The sequence below is a fragment of the Camelus bactrianus genome, chromosome 1 (genome assembly GCF_048773025.1).
Source record: "Camelus bactrianus isolate YW-2024 breed Bactrian camel chromosome 1, ASM4877302v1, whole genome shotgun sequence".
Lineage (NCBI taxonomy): Eukaryota > Metazoa > Chordata > Mammalia > Artiodactyla > Camelidae > Camelus > Camelus bactrianus.
This window is the reverse complement of record NC_133539.1, coordinates 60,680,188-60,697,579: the sequence shown is the minus strand read 5'-3', so window position 1 is coordinate 60,697,579 and position 17,392 is coordinate 60,680,188. Positions and strand designations below refer to the sequence as shown.

Here is a 17,392-nt window from a genome sequence, read left to right as displayed (position 1 = left end):
CAAATTTTCAATAGGAAGATATGATGATAAAGCTGTCATTTCACTATAGAAATACTATTGATTTGTGTCTGTTGATCTACTATCTTGTGACCTTACTGAACTTCCTAGTTCTAATAGTTTTTTTGTGGATTCGTTGGGAAATTTCTACGTATGAGATCATATCAGTAGAGAATAAGGGCAGTTTTATTTCTTCTTTTCTAATCTTGATGCCCTTAGTTGCTGTATGTATGTACGTATGTATGTATTTTTGCATACTTTATTTTACTAGCTAGAACCTAAAGTACAGTGTTGAACAGAAGCAGTAAAAATGGGCATCCTGATTTTTAGGAGGAAAACATTCAGTGTTTAACCATTAAGCATGATACTAGTTGGTTATTTTTTTATCAGTTTGAAGAAGTTCTCTTCTAGTGTTAGTTTGTTGAGAGTTTTTATCATGAATGGTTGTTGGATTTTGTTGAGTGCTTTTCTTCTTTGTTTATTGAAATAACCATGTGGTTTTTGTCCTTTATTCTCTTAATATGCTGTATTACATTAACTGATTTCCAGATGTTAAACCACCTTTGCATTTATGGGGTAAATATTACTTGGTCTTGATGTGTATATAGTCCTTTTTTAATCTGTTGCTAGGTTCAGTTTGCTAATACTTTATAAGGATTTTTTGAGGATTTTTTTATCTGTGTTTATGAGAGACATTGGAGTAGAGTTTTCATATGATGTCTTTATATCAAAGAAACTTTTGGCTTCATAGATTGAGTTGCAAAGAATATTCTCTTCCTCTGTTTTGTGAAGGAGTTTGTGAAGGATTGGTATTTCTTCCCTTAAATACTTGATCAAATTCATCAGTGAAGCCATTTCTTTGTGGGAAGTTCTTTAAAAAATTTTTTCTTAATTGAAGTATAATTGATTTAGCGTCTGGTGTACAGCATAGTGATTCAGTTATACATATTCTTTTCATTTTTTTAATTATAAGTTATTACAAGCTATTGAATATAGTTCCCTGTGCTGTTCAGTAGGACCTTGTTATTTATCTATTCTGTATATAGTAGTTGTATCTGCTAATCCCAAACTCCCAATTTATTCCCCTCTACCTTCCCTTTTGGTAACCCTAAGTTTGTTTTCTATGTCTGTGAGTCTCTTTCTGTTTTGTAAATAAGTTTATTTGTGTGATTTTTTTTTAATTTCACATGTAAGTGATATCATATGATATTTGTCTTTCTCTCTCTGACTTCACTTAGTATGATAATCTCTAGGTCTTTGTGGACTTTTAAATACTAATTTAGTTATATTCAGATTTTTCTGTTTCCTCTTTAATCAGCTTATGTGTCAGCAATGTATGTCTTGTTAGGAATTTCATAGAAGTCATTTAATTTGTTGGCATATATTTGTTTATAATATTCCTTCCCTTATAGTTCTTTTTTGTCAAGTCAGTAATAATATCCCTTCTTTCATTCCTGATTCTGATAATTTGTATTTTTTCTCTTTGTTGTTGGTCAGTCTACCTAAAAGTTTGCAAATTTTGTTGATCTTTTTAAAAGAACCACATTTCTCTCTAGTTTTTTGTTTTTCTCTTTCTCTTTCCAGCTTGCTTTATAGTTTAGTTTGCTCTTTTACTGGCTTATTAAAGTGGAGGCTCATGTCATTGATTTGAGACTCCTCTTTTTTTTTCAAATATATTTAAAGTTATACAATTCCTTCAAAGTACTTCTTTAGCTGCATCCCCATAAATTTTGTTATATTTGTTTTGTTTTCATTCCATTAAAAATATTCTCTAACTTATCTTTTAATTTCTTCTTTGACCCATGTATTACTCAGAATTGTGAGGTTTAATTTTAGACACTTGAGAATTTTCCAGTTGCTAATTTAGTTGATATCTAATCTAATTGTTTTGTGGTTAGAGAATGTACTTCGTATGACTTGTAAGGCTTGTTTAATGCCCTAGCATTTGATCTGTACTGCAGAATGTTCCATATGTGCTTGAAAACAATAGGTATTCTGTTGTTTGCTGGAGTTTCTGTATATACCAGTTAGGTCTAGTTGGTGGAGAGTGTGATTCAGGTTTCCTATATCTTTATTAATTTTCTGTCTAGTTATTCTATGAATTATTTAGAGTGGGGCATCAGAATCTCCAAGTATAATTGTTGAATTTTCTGTTTTTCTTTTTAGTAATGTTACTTATTGCTTTATTATTTTTGGGCTCTTTATTACTGTCATTATGAAATATCTTTTTTTTATCTCCAGTAGTATTTGTATTAAAGTCTGTTTTGTCTAATATTTGTATAATCACTCCAGCTCTCTTATGGTTACCTTTTCCATAGTATATCCTTTTTCCCCATCTTTTTACTTTCAGTCTTGAATGTAAAGTGTGTCTCTTGTTCACAGCATATAGTTGAATCTTACTTTTTGTCCAGTCTGAAAGTTTCTGCCTTTCCATTGGGCTGTTTAGACATTCACACTTTATTATGGACATGGTTGAATTTATGTTTGCCATTTTGCCATTTGTTTTATATATGTCTCTTATGGCTTTTGTTTCTCTGTGCTTCCTTTACTGCCTCCTTTTGTATTGAATATTTTTTACTGTGCCATGTTAATTACTTTGTTGATTTCTTTTCCAAACATAATTTAAGATACTTTGTGGTTGCTGTGGTGCTTACATTATGCATTTTAACAATCTGCTTAATAGTAAACATTAAGTCAGTATCAGTAAAATATAGAAACTTTGCTCCAATATAGCTTCCATTTTCTCTTTCTTCTCATGTGCTGCTGTCATTAAATATATTGTATCTATATATGCTGTAGACCAGCAATACAATGTTATAATCACTGCTTTCTACATTCTAATGTCTTTTAAAGATGTTAAGAGAAGTGAGAAAAATATGTTTATGGAGTCTTTTAGTTTAACCCATGTATTTACTATCTCTGGTGTTCTTTTTTTCTGTGTATTTAAGTCTGGTGTCATTTCCTTTCAGCTTGATGGACTTCCTTTTGGTATTTCTTATACAGCAAGTCTGCTAACAAAAAATTCTCTCAGTCTTTGTTCATCTGAAACTGTTTACTATGCCTTCAGTTTTGAAGGGTAATTCTGCTGCTTTCTTGGTTGACAGCTTTTTTCTTTTAGTCCTTTGAGAATGTGATCCCACTGTCTTCTGGCGTCTATTGTTTCAGATTGAAATTCAACTGTTAATCATGTATGGTTCCCTCACAAGCTGAGTAATTTTTCTCTCTATGCTTGCGTGATTTTTCTCCTTGTGTTTGTTTTTAGCAGTTGGACTGTGATGTGTCTAGGTGTGTCTCTTTGTTATTATCCTTCTTGAGATTCATTTAACTTTGAAGGGAAGTTTTTTGTTTGGTGTTCTATTAAAAAAATTATTTTCCTGCCCTTACTTTCTTTCCTCTTCTCTGGGACTCCAGAAATGTTGGTAAGTTGGTCTCTGAGACTATTTAATTTTCTTGAACATTTTTTTCTCCCTGTTCTTCAGATTAGATAGTTTCTACTGATGTATCTTCAAGGTCATTGATTTTCTTCTGCCATCTTGAATCTTGTAAATTTTTTGTTTTACTTATTGTGCTCTTCAACTTCAGAATTTCCATGTGGTTCTTTTACATAATTACTAGACCTTTGTTGAGAATCAGTTATTTGTTCATTGTTTTCAGAATCAGTTATTTGTTGATTGTTTTCATGATTAAAAAAAGGCTAAAAATGGGTTCTTTTACTTCTTTTAACATATCTGTAATAGATATTTTGAAATCTTTGTTTACTTAAACCAACATCTGGGGATAATCAGAAACCGTTCGTAGTGATTGCTGTTTTTTGTTAATATGGGTCACATTTTTCTTTTTTTTTGTACATTTTATAATATTTAAAATGGGCTTTTAAATTATTTATTTATTTATTTAAAATGGAGATACTAGGGATTAAACCCAGGACCTCATACATGCAAAGCACGCACTCTATCACTAAGCTATATCCACCGCTCCTCCCCCCCAAAAACCTGGGCATCCTAGATAACATATTTGAGCAGCTTATGGTTGTTACTCCCCTCTCCCCTGCCTGCCCAGGTTGGTTATTGTTGTCATTTCACTATTATTTATGTATAACACAATCTTACTGAAAAAAATTTTTTAATTTTGAACAGAAGTTTATCTGCAAAAATAGACAACATGTGCATATCCAGGAAAATTTTGAAATGAAAGGGTACTGAGGGGTGAATATTTCCATCAGAATTCAAACTTTTTAAAATATGGATATAGTGTTGAAATGTTTTAGAAAGTGAATTAGTGTTATGCTTTCTGAAGTACAAAAATGGAAATATTACTGGTATGTTTTAGGTGAGAAAGACTATTTTTCTTTTGCACCATTATACACGCTGATATAAAATCACAGAATGTGTTATATATTATTTGGTCTCCAAGTTTCCTATGGAGGAGTATGTACAAATTAATTTTGATAGGTAGGAATGTAATATTTTTAAAGACCTATGGTAGGAAACTCCATAAACTCTTCATTAGTCTGTTACTATGGCTAGAAATACTTACTGTCCGGAAGTTTTCTTCTTGTGCATGGCTTATGTTCTTCATTTAAAATTTTTTTGGATATGGTACACAGTCTCCTTATGATTATTCCTGTCTTTTTGTCAGCTTTTACAGTCAAAGATGACTTTGCCAAACATGTTTCTGTAGGTATTTAGTGTGATTTTATGCTATAATCCTTCCTGTTGTGAGTACACATGCATTCTGTATGTTACTAGTTCTATTTGTGATTTGTAAGCCTGGAATTGTGTTTGCTCCTCTCTTCACTTTACAGCTTTTACAAAGCAGACATAATGTTATTAAGTGGGTTTTTTTTTTTTTTTAAGCATCGTTTTCTCTTTTATACACATTTAGGGCTGTAACCTTCTGAATTTCCTTCACCATTCCATATCTCTGAAGCTGTAGACTCCAGGCTAGGCAAATTATTCTTTTATATGGCCAGGATTGTCCCACAGTTACTGCTTATCAGTATTACATTTTCCCAGTTTCAGATTCAAAAACAAGTCATTGCACTGATTATTCAGGCATAGCTTACTATTTACAAAAAGTGATCACTTCACTATACATACCAATTTGTCCATATTGTATTTGTACTGTATTTTTTCTCTCCATAAATAATGTGTTTTGTTTGTTGTGTTTGCTATTATTGTTTTTTTGTAGGAATTGGATGGAATAAGTGATTAAGGTGATATTGAGGGTCTCTGAAGCCTGTGAAAGGTAGAAACTCAACCATGATTTCTTTTTCAACTCTACAGCATTCCCTTCCTTGAAGTCTTCATTTTTATCTTAGTCTCAGGTAACTTCAATACTTATTTTTAATAGTCATGAATAAGTAAATTTTTCAAATGTGAAACTTTTTTGGTTGGTAGAATTTCTTGTTAAGTTTGTATAGTAGTTTCTCTGTGTTTTAGTCTTTATATCTGGAAGAAACTTGGGATTTAATATTTTTCTTGAGAAAATAATGTGAAGAGAAAATTGGTGAGTAATGATACCATTTTGGGTTTTAAGTTTAGCACATAAAAATATGTATAGCTTATTTTATAATCTTAAGTGAAATTTAAGTGGGAGAGTATTTTCTTCTTTAACCCTTTTTCTCAGCAGAGTAGTGCATTTTTCACCTGCCTTATCAATACATACATAACCCACGTTAAATTTTCCAGAATTTCCAGGGAAACTATTTTCATATGTAGGAAAATTTGACCTATTACTCGAATTTAATGGTGTTTGGCATGTAATTTTTTTAAGTGTGAAAAAACATACCAGTTACTGTACATTTGCACATAATATGTTTGCCTGTGCTAATATAAGGAAGCAATCATGTAGATAATTCAATAGTCATTTATATTAAGTACATTAGTTAAAATTTAGACTTGTCTACTGTGATAGGTGCTGAAAAAGGTAGAAATATATATTTATTTGAAAAGTCCATGTAAACAATCTCAAGATTGTTTGGAAGCACCAGAATCATCATGACCTAGGCTTCTTTGTCTTGCTTTGCTATTCTTAATATGCGGCTTCCGTCTTGTGGTCAAGATGTTTTTACCATTCTGTCTGCCAGTAGAAAGAAGGAAAAAGGAGAACATTATCTTTTCCTTTAAGGAGAGTTGTATGTATCATTTCTACTCATATCCCAGTGGCTATAACTGTTACATGGCCACAACCAGTTGCACAGGAGCCTGGAAAATGAGTCTTACCTAGGTCATTGTGTGTCTCATTTAATATTTTATTATTGGGCAAGAAGGAGAGAACAGAATCTGGGGGGCAGCTAGTTGTTTGTCATATTAGGTTATGTGTCAGATTTATTTTCTGTTTATCTAGTTTGGATTAACATTAAAATGTAATTTCTATTGTCTAAGACATGTTAACTCTTGGCCTGTTACAATACTTTGGAAATTGTTCCCATTTGAGTTCTGAGACAGTTTTAGTTTTGTGACTAGTCATCATGGTTCTTTGATATCCTAAGTTGGAATAAGGTCTTAAAAGTTAAAATCAACTTGAGATAATTCTTCATTTTGTTTCACTACCATTAGGTTGAAATGATTTGTTCAACATTTTAAGACTCATAAGGCCAGGGTAAGGGTGTTGGGTGGATCTTTTTAGCTACACATAAGGCTAAATGATGTGTAACTGGTTCCTTCTAACTCTGAAGTCTGTTATTGTAAATGTTTAGATCTCATAAGAACAACTTATTCCCAAAGACATTATATACTTTATAGTTTTTTTAGATGAAAACTGTTTCATTGTAATTGCATTTTATGGTTCTTGTTCTAAATACTGTAACTGAAACAAGTATCAGATATTTTGTGTTTCTATTAGAGAATTTATTAAAAAGTTAGAAACTAATTGTCAGTTTTTCATCATATTTTATGTCAACATCAACATATATTAACCTTGGCACCTTTTTTTTTCTGAGACTTGAGATAACAGTTTTGATAAATTTGTATACACTATTTGTATTAGGCCTCTTGATTTAACTTTATTATTAAATGGTTGTAAGACATTGTATGTGTTTTTGGCATTGAAGGTGATGAGCGCATACTGTTAGGTGAGAGCATTTATCCAGTGTTTAAAAAATTGATTTAAATAGTTAACACTTTTCTGTTCTGGAATGAATCTTGGTTATTATATAGTACATACTAAAAATAACTTAATGTTCATAGTGTACAGGGAAGTTTATTTTAAGAAGTATTTTTAGTGTTCCTTTTATTATACAAGATGAGAAAATTCATAGTTTCCTAATAGAATAAGTATTTTTAATATTAATGTTTGAATTGTTGGTATTGGCATAACAACTAGATCTAGCAGAATGTAGGATTCTGTTTTGCTTGGATCTTTTTTTACCTTTTCCTTCTCCATCTCCTTTTTAAGATAAATTATAGCTGTTTCTCAACAAACTTTGCCATAAATTTGATGTTTTACTATTTCTCAATACCACTGATTTATTGTTGTTACATTGTTTTAGAGAACTGGTGATAAGTATTTGGAGTGGGGAATATGCTTAGATTCTGCTTTATTTGAGGGAGGTGTCAGGCATATAGAGATGGCTGTTAACTTTGGCTTAAATATTTATAAATTATCTTTCTGAGGTTAAAAAAATAATCACAGGTTTTTATTTAGTTGTTATATAAAGTAATTTACCTTAGTCTATAAATTCTCTTATTAAACATCTTTTTTGTGGCTGGCACAAGAAGAAAGGCCATTTTGTCTAGTTGCCATTATTAAAATAATGCTCCTATTAGGATGTTTTGAAATAGTATCAGTTTAAAAATCATCACTTTAAAACTTATAGCCCTCTTTTCTTTGATACAGGTGTATCTTTAGCATAGCTCCTACATTTATTAGCCATGTTTAGGATTATTTTTTTTATTTCCAAGTGAAAATGGGAAAATAAAGAGAGGAAGAGAGATTTTCCTACAGTAAGTTGGTAAAGTTTGAATAAAAAATGGAAGGATTAAGATGGTATGTATAAACCCATGAAAAAGGAATGAGGAGAAATTCACTGAGGTGTAAGTAATAGGTGGAAGTGGCAAATAGGAATTGTCTCACATACAGTTCTCCCATGGTAGCTGTGGGATGGGAGTAGCCAGTTAAGAAGGTTGGATTGCCTAATAGAGCCAAGCAGTGGTGACAGGGTAGCCTCAGAGTATTGGGTGAGAACGGAATGTGTTCGATGGGTTCTTTGTGTCCAGGGTCTTTTCAAGACTAGAGGTAGTATGGTGTGGTAAAAAAGAGCATTAAATCAGGTAAGTCTGTTTTCAAATCCCTGTTTACCTCTTAGCTGTGTGACTTTGGCTAAACTTCAGTTTCTTCATCTGTTAAATATGAATATATATTACTACTACTGTCTTGAGTGTTACAGTAAATATTAAGTGAAGTAACATACCACTGTGCCCAGCACAGTGTCTTCTGTCTAGTAGATCCTCAACACATTAGTTGTCTTTTTTCTCCAGGTTATGATAATCTCTGAATTTTGTAATATGGACTCAAACCTATTAATAAATTTGGGAAGACATTTTACTCATTAATTACATAGAATGCCCATAAAAAATACCTATAAGCATTTTAAGTGCCTTGTATAGTTGATTAAAAATGAGTAGTAATGCCCAACTTGTTCGTATATTACGCTCTGTTAACTTTGTCCTCTGAAAACAAGCCCAAACAGTCCCCTCACTTAGAATATAATTGTCTCAAATGCTTGTATTAAAAGCCCATGTTTTTACTCCTTATTAAAAGCCCTGACTAAAAGCTTATTTACTCTATATTTCAACTTATACAGATCTATAAAGCTTAGTTCCTAATTGCTTAGATATTTGGTAAGAAGCATTAAATTAGAAGGTGACAATAAGAAGAGTCAGCTGTCTCTTCTGAAAGACAGGAGAAAGTGATGGCTGATAATTTATGTTCTCTTTAAGTACAGCATTGCCGTTAGGCTTAAATGACTAGGGATTACTTAATCGGCTGCAATTTGGATTACTTTTACACAGCTGAACCAAACATTTTTCAGTACAAAATGATGGTGGGGGGCGGGAACTGAATGGAGTGGGGAGCTGAATTGTGGTCCCCTCAGTGTCCTTGTTACTGTACCTTCCAGCTTCTCTGGCAGAGGGATGGAGATGAGAGAAAAGGAAGGGAAAAAGAATGCAGAGTTTGAAGTAATCTGCTAAACGGACATTTAGGAGAAATTGGCCCGAGGTAGGCCCATTTCTTTCTTCCTTCCTCTTAAGTTCTAGTTTTTTAGCAGTCTCTGTTCTGGGTAACTTGAAACTCCAGGAGTGCCATCCCACCTTTAACTGAATTAGTTCTGGGACACCATCATTGTCCATCTTGTCTTGGCTTTTAACAGCTCTGCCATTTTATATCCTTTGTCAGCTGCCCAGGCTTCCTTCACTTGCAAAATAATGGGTCATTACAATGAGCTCAGGGTGGCTTATTTCTTATTACTCAACCTAGTCCTCCTTTATCCCCAGTTTGACAGAGGCTCCTGGGAATGCAAAGTAACTGTTCATTTCATTATTTCTTCCAGAACAGCCTCTCATGTAAGTGACAAGACTTAAACAGAAGCATTGTTTCTTTCTTCCTCTCTCCTGTGTGATATTCCTAACTCCTAAATTTCCATTAATTGTGTAGACATTTGGATCAAAAAGTGAAAGTTTAGCAGGAAGAGACATTTAAATATTCACATCTTAGCGTAGACATCACTTTCCTTTCTTTATACTCGGCTGATCCTCCCTGAAAATACTGAAATTAGAGAGGGGAAGTAACCTATGTTAACTTTTGAACATGAGCCCTTTGGTTGTATTTGGGTTTTTGAATGTGCAGTGAAGTACATGAGAGCTTTGATTGAGACCATGTAGGAGTTAGAAGAGGTAATATTAAAGATGATAAGCGCATTAAAGAGAGCGTCAAGGAAACTCCTTGAAAATGCACTTTTATGATTTTTTTAGGGTAGCTTTTTCCTTTTCTCTTTTACCATAGGCTTCGTGAAATTTTTGTTTGAGAGCCTTGTTTCATTTCCTGTCCAGTTTACTCTGCTCAGACATTGGTTGAAGAATGTGATAAAAGTATGACTCACTTATTTGTCTATGTATTTTCTTCTTGATATTTTTCACTTAATATATCTTGGAGAACTTTTTGCCCAGCGCATATAGCTACCTCATTTCCTTTTAATGATTGTGTGTATTCTGTTGTATGGTTGAATCATAATTAATTTAACAGGTCTTACATTAGTGGATGCTTAGGTTGTTGCAAATCTTTTCCCCTTAAAGGGTTGTACCAAACATCCTTGTACATACATCTTTGGTTATTTTTTATGAATAAGCCCATACGTAGGATTACGGGCTTATTCCTAGCAGTGACGTTGCTAGGTCAAGGGTACATAGTTTTCATTTTGGTAGATATTTCCAAAGCTCACTTTAAAACCTTGTCAGAGCACTGTTCATTTATATTGAAATCTGTGTTGATATCTTAGTATTTTTCTGGTATTTCAGGGAAGTTGTCTCAAAAACATTTCTTAGGCTAGCTAATAATTTGGAATGTATGGCTTAATTTGAGGTCATAGGAATAAGAAACTATATGTGAGAAAGGAAGAGGGATTCTTTTTTCAGTATATATGACCTGTTTCCAAGAAAATTTTCTGAGAGGCCAGGTTTGTCTTCCATTTACAGTATTTCCACTTCCATTTCCCTATACTATGCCTCTGTATTGAGGTATGATATCTTCCTTTTCTAAATCCCTTACTCTGATACTTGTTTGCAAACCTCCCCCTACCCCTTGTATTCTCTGCCTCCAGAGTACTTTGACTTCTCAGTACCTACCATTTCAGCCTGTTGTTAGGGATAAGTTTACTTAAAAATATATAATTTTATATTTGTTTTAATAGGCACATCATATATTAACACTGTATTATAGGAGTGTAGTTTTAAATAGTATACATATATTAGGATGTGCTAAATTTAAAAAAATTGATGAGGTGCATGAACAAAAACAATAGAGATGGGAACCATTGCTTTAGGGAAATCTAGATCTTGCATTGGGTTAACAAGTCAGCTGCAACTTTTCACTAATTTTTTAAAAAAAAAAACTAAGTTCTGTCCCAGGTCAGTTTCTCTTAATATCTTTTATTAGCATCTTTTTAAAATAATGTCTATGCCTACTTCTCCCATATTCTTTAAAAGCTCCTTAAGTTTTTTTTTTCTTTTTAAATAATGATGTATGTGGCAATAGCAGATGTTATAGCAACAAAGAATTGCAATGAAGTGTAGCTTTGTCTGTATATGTAAGTCCGTTTTAAGTTAAGGACTTTCCAAGTTTTTTAGGAAAACAGTAAATAGATTAGAAGAAAATAATTGATTCAGTAAGGATTTCCAAAGAAATGGTCAGAATAAGAAAATTTTAAGAATCTTAGAAAGTTTCACTTAGTTGTAGAATAGTTTATTCTCTGAGAAATATGATTAACAGAATATTTGAAGAGAACAGTTATTTGGTGATATATTTTAAATATTTGTCCTTTAGACTACTTAAAGATTTTGAGAAATCAGATTCTTGTTCCTTTGTCCAGTATTTATTCTAGACTTACGATACTACCTGGTACCAGGGAAGACAGGGTTAGCAAGTATGAATTATATTTTTATTTTATTTACTTTGCTGTTTATATGAGCTGTGTTTGGGCTGTACATTTAGGTGAAGTTTTCTCCCTAGATGATAATCTTAGTAAATAAGAGTATTTATATTTCGTTTATTTACTCTCTGAAAGCTATTATCAAAGTAGTGCCTATTACCTACCTGATTGATTTGGGAAAGAGGTGACTAAACTGAAACATAGTTAATGCACTTGCTAATTGTGGGCCCTTTATGTTGGGTGGGTATGTGTGTTTATTTTACACTACCTGATAATAAAAGTTGGTTTTAACAAACCATACCAGTGCTTTGACATTCTTTGAGATGAAGTTTCTTTGTATTTCATGATTATTGTTATGCTAGTTCCTCAAGTAATACAGTGGAGTATAAATTTACAGCAACCAAGTTAGAAGGGCAGATTTAATATTGCCTGTTTTTTCTATAATAATGGGAAAAATAAGATAATTATTCAATAGTCTCTTGTTCTTATCATGACCTCTAAATTTATTTATCATGTGCAACTCTTTAAGGGTATATTATTTTAGCAAATTTAAAAGCATTTGTAAAAAAATAAAATTTTATTATACAAAGTTTTCAGATTAGAGATAAATGTAAAGTGAAAAAAAAACTGGTAATTTCACCACCCAGTGATAATATTATATTGTTAGCATTTTAGATATTTCCCCAAATTTTCAAATTTTTTTTAAGAATATTTTTTGACCATGTGGATTTTTTTGGAATTCCAGCAGACTTTAGCTTTTTGTTAAAGTATAATAACTGACAGAAATGTGTGCATATCATAGATACACATCTTCAACTTTACAAAGTGAGTACATTTGTGCAGTCAGCATTCAGCTGAAGAAAACACATTGTCAGCTCCCAGATACCCCCACTTTCCTGCCACCGGTCAGCAGCCCTGTCACCCAAGGGTAGCCATTATTCTGATTTTATTTTTAAGAAACACTTTATTGAGATATAATTTATATACAATAAAATTCACCCATTCTAAGTGTACAATTTAGTGATTTTTAGTAAATTTACTGAGTGGTGCAGCCATCACTGTAGTTTTAAAATATATGTGTCAATATATTTTAACCAGTTTCCTTTTGTTGAATACATAGTGTTAATTCTAGTTTTTCACCATTGAAACACTATTATTGTGATTTTCCATGTGCATCTTTATATGCGTTTCTGATTTCATCAGGATTGGTCCCCAAAATTATAATCACCAGTTCAAAGAATATGTGCATTTTGATACATAGTACTAAATTGCCTTTGAAAATAGTTGAACTGCTTTATACTCCCATTGTGAGTAGAAGAGTGTCTTTTTTCCCCCCTGCCACTTCAACCTTGGATGTATTTTTAAAGCGTTATTATCAGTTTGGTGGATAAAATATGGTATCTTGATTTTAATGTTCATTTCTTTAATTACTACTGCAAGTAGTTGTTATTTTATATATTTAGTGACTATTTGTAATTTTTCTTTATGATTTGCCTGGTAGTGTTCTATCAGTTTTTCTCTTAATGTATCTTTTTATTTTTTATTTTTAAGACATTTTAATATAGTAAGAGATATAGATCCTTCTGGTGTTACGAATACTTTCTCCCAACTTGCTTTATATCAGGCTTATTTTTCATAATGAAACAGATTAGAATTTTGTGCCTTAATGCCAAAAATGAAAATTAGTGTTTTACTATACCAGACTTTGGAAACTTATCTTGGTAATTTTTAAATTGGAGGCAATACTGAATTATATGAATTAAAACTTTTCTGTTAGTGTGTACCTTTCATAATTTGAAATTTAAAAAATTCAAGTAGACATATAAAACTAATTTATTATGCTTTGTTGCCAAACTTGGTCTTTCTAGGCAGTTATACTTAAGCATGAACATTGACGACAAACTGGAAGGATTATTTCTTAAATGTGGCGGCATAGACGAAATGCAGTCTTCCAGGGCAATGGTTGTAATGGGTGGAGTGTCTGGCCAGTCTACCGTGTCTGGGGAACTGCAGGAGTCGGTGCTTCAAGATCGAAGTATGCCTCACCAGGAGATCCTTGCTGCAGATGAAGTGTTACAAGAAAGTGAAATGAGACAACAGGATATGATACCACATGATGAACTCATGGTCCATGAGGAGACAGTGAAAAATGACGAAGAGCAGATGGAAACACATGAAAGACTCCCTCAAGGACTACAGTATGCACTTAATGTACCTGTAAGTAATTCCTTTATAAGATATTAAACTTACAGTTAGAAACGTAATTCATTTTATATTAGGTAATACTACAAGTTATTGAAGAAATTTCAGAAAATGTTTAAAGGCTAAATATAAATAGTTCAAATGGATGTTCTTATGTAGATATACTAAATATTGACAAAAATCATAATTGAAAAGGCAAAAGAAACTTTTTGTATTATATATATTCTAGAAATGTATGTTTTCCAGGACAACATTTATTTACCAGGATTACTGTGTATTAAATTTTAAAGTGCTTAATTTTAAAAGATACTTTGTTTTACCTTCTGGATTTCTCCTTAAAGAAGATTGAATCTTGAGTATAACTAGAAAAAGATGTACACTCAAGAATTTTTCCTTCAAGTTCTGTAACTTGGGCAGCTCCTGCCTTCTTTATTTTTTCCATTATCTTTTAAAAATATATCAGCCTGTTAATCTTTCCTGTTTATCCTAGGTGTCATAGTTAATCACCTAAGGTATTCTTTTGTAGGCACCCATAACTTTTTTGGTGCCTTTTTTTTTCAATTCAGATGAACATTTATTGAGCCCATATTAAATGGGACACAGTTAAGAGATGTCTCTCTTCTGTCTGTGTACAGTTTTTGCCACTGTCTTCAAGTGGGTACATCCTATGCCTCACTAGTCTTTTGCAGTTACTCAAGCTCCTATGATGGAATGGTAGTCTTTTTCAGAGACTCAGAATCTTAGTAAGTCATGGTTAGCAGAATGATGGTCACAGCTAATGGAGAACTTCATTTTCAATAACAAACCAGCCAACCACTGAGCTGGACTTGTGGCTTCCCATGAAAATGCTGGGCTTAATCTGGTGCTTCAGTCACAGACTCTTTGGAATAATCATCAGTGACATCTTCATAATCTTCACTCCAAAAGTTTTCTATGTGAAGCAAATCATAATCAACTGTGGCCTCAGTGACTTGTTCCTCAGAGCTAAATGTGTTTAATTCCACATTGGTAGGAAATGGTGAAAGTCTATTCTCCAAACACAAGTCAGTGGCTGTTTCTGCATCTTCAGTGATGTCTTGGTCACTGGTCAAGTCTAGTAGGTCAGTGATGATTTTTGGTCAGTGATGAATTCTAGGAGTAGTGTGGGGTAAGTCATAGCCAGGACAAACCAGGCAGAGTGGAGCAGGGCCTTCCTGAGCATGGTGTTGATATAGGCGGGGAACATGAAATGCTCAAGAAGGTAAGGAGGCTGAGTGTTTTTTTGCCTTCTTGAATTTTTGTTTTACCTGATGACCAGCAGAACTACAACTATAATGTAATTCTCTTCTATTCTTTATGTGATATTAAAGCAGGGTCCTTTTAGTACTTCTAATGTACTGTGCTTTTTCTTTTGCTTTAGGACCTTCATATATCCTACTTACAATATTCCCCTCAGTCATAACCCCTCCCTGTTTTTTAACCTAGTTACTGCTTCATCATCATCAGCCTTCCACTTCTGTCCAGTCCAGATTGAATTCCTGCAATAGAGACTTGTTCACTGTCTGTCTCTGATAGATTGTTGGCTCTATGAGTGCATGAATTTTGTCTTATTTGTCATTATGTGCCAGGTGTTGGCACACGGTGTGAATAAATAGATAGCTACTTACAGTTGTGTTCTTATACGTGTGCTCACCAACTTTTATTCCAATACCCTTTATTCAGCCTATTAATGTAATGGATTACATTAATTAATTTTTAAGTGTTGGATCAGTCTTGTCTTGCATATCTGGAATAAATCCCACTTGGTTGTGGTGTATAATTCTTTTTATACATTGTTTGATTCAGTTTGCTATTTTCCGTTGAGGATTTTTGCATCTATGTTCATGTGATATGTTGGTTGAATTTTCTTTTCTTGCTATACCTTTATCTGGTTTTGATGTTAGAGTTATCCTAGCCTCATAGGATGAGTTAGAGGTACTCCCTCTGCTTCAGTCTTCTGGAAGAGACTGTAGAGAATTGATATAATTTCTGCGTTAAATGTTTGGTAGAATTCAGTGAATCCATACCTGGTACTTTCTTTTTTGGAACGTTATTAATTACTAATTCAATTTCTTTAATAGCTATAGACCTATTCAGATTGTTTCTTCTTGTATGAGTTTTGGCAGATTGTGTCTTCCAAGGAGTTGGTTCAGTTCATCTAGGTTATCAGATTTGTGGGCATAGAGTTAGTTGTTCGTAGTATTCCTTTATTATCCTTTTAATGTCCATGGGTTCTGTAGTGATGTCCCCAATTTTATTTCTGATATGAGTAATTTATGTCTTCTTTTTCTTCTTAGTATGGCTAGAGGCTTGCTGTGCCCCCCCCTTAATATCTTAACAGTTTTTAAGCATACAGTATTACATGCAGTATATGCATACAGTTAACTGTATTCACATTGTTGTACAGTAGATCTCTAGAACTGTTTCATCTTGCAAAACTTGACTCTCTATATCCACTGAACAACAATACCCAATTTTCACCTCCCACCAGTAGAGGCTTACCATTTTTATAGAGAACTGGCTTTTGATTTTTTCTTTTGCTTTCCGGTTTTGAATTTTGTTGATTTCTGCTCTAATTTTTTTGAGAGAGTGGTGATTAGGTTTGTTTGTATGTTTATTTGCTTATTTATTTAAATGGAGATACTGGGGATTGAACCCAGGACCTCATGCATGCTGGGCATGCACTCTACCACTGAGATAGATATATATATATATATATATATATATATATATATATATATATATACCCTGTTCCTCCACTGACTTATACCCTCCCCACCACTGAGCTGTACCCTCCCCCTACTCTTAATTTATATGATTTCTTTTGTTATTTTGGATTTAATTTGCCCTTTTTTCTCCCTCGTTTTCAAAAGTGGAAAGTTAGATGACTGATTTTAGATCTTCTTTTCTAATACATGTAATACTGCATTCAGTGATACAAATTTAAGCACTGTTTTCACTGTCCCACAAATTTTGATAAGTTGTATTTTTTTTTCATTTAGTTAGATTTATCTTTCAGTTTCTCCTGAGATTTCAAGTATCTTTGATCCATGTGTCATTTGGAAGTATATTGTTTAATCTCCCAAGTATTTTTGTGTTTTCCAGCTGTTTTTCTGTTACTGATTTCTAGTTTAATTTCATTGTGGTCTGAGAGTGTATATTGTATGATTTCCTGTTCTTGTAAATTAATGAAGTTGTGTTTTATGGCCCTGAATGTGATCTGTCTTGGTGAATGCTCTATGTGAGTTTGAGAAGAATTAGTGTTTTGCTGTTGAATAAAGTAATCTGTTGGTTGCAGTGGCCTTCTTATTGGATTGAGTGTAGCCTGAGCCTTGTCCAATCTGTATTTCAGATAGTTTCTATGGTGATCTTTCCAAAATGAGTTTCATACTTATCACTCCACTACCAAAATGTTTTCAGAGGTTTCTTGTTGCTAAACAGCTGAAATGTACTCTTTTGCTTGGGCTGAAACAGCCTTTGTAATCAGGTCTCTTCTTATCTAGACTCTGTGTACAGTAGGTCAAGCCC

General features: G+C 32.9%; 1 protein-coding gene across 6 annotated transcripts in view; it reads left to right on the top strand.

Moving 5' to 3' along the window:
- The window catches only part of ZNF148 (zinc finger protein 148), a 106,482-nt gene that overhangs the window by 29,739 nt on the left and 59,351 nt on the right, over positions 1-17,392 (top strand). For 5 of the 6 annotated variants that reach the window (XM_074365039.1, XM_074365055.1, XM_045519862.2 and 2 more), the window contains exons 3-4: positions 5,188-5,323; positions 13,513-13,861. In XM_074365039.1, the coding sequence (XP_074221140.1) occupies positions 13,529-13,861 (333 nt within the window). In that variant the 5' untranslated portion in view covers positions 5,188-5,323; positions 13,513-13,528. Of the gene's footprint in view, positions 1-5,187; positions 5,324-9,118; positions 9,220-13,512; positions 13,862-17,392 lie in introns of all 6 variants that reach the window. The other variant, XM_074365067.1, reaches the window with a different exon arrangement.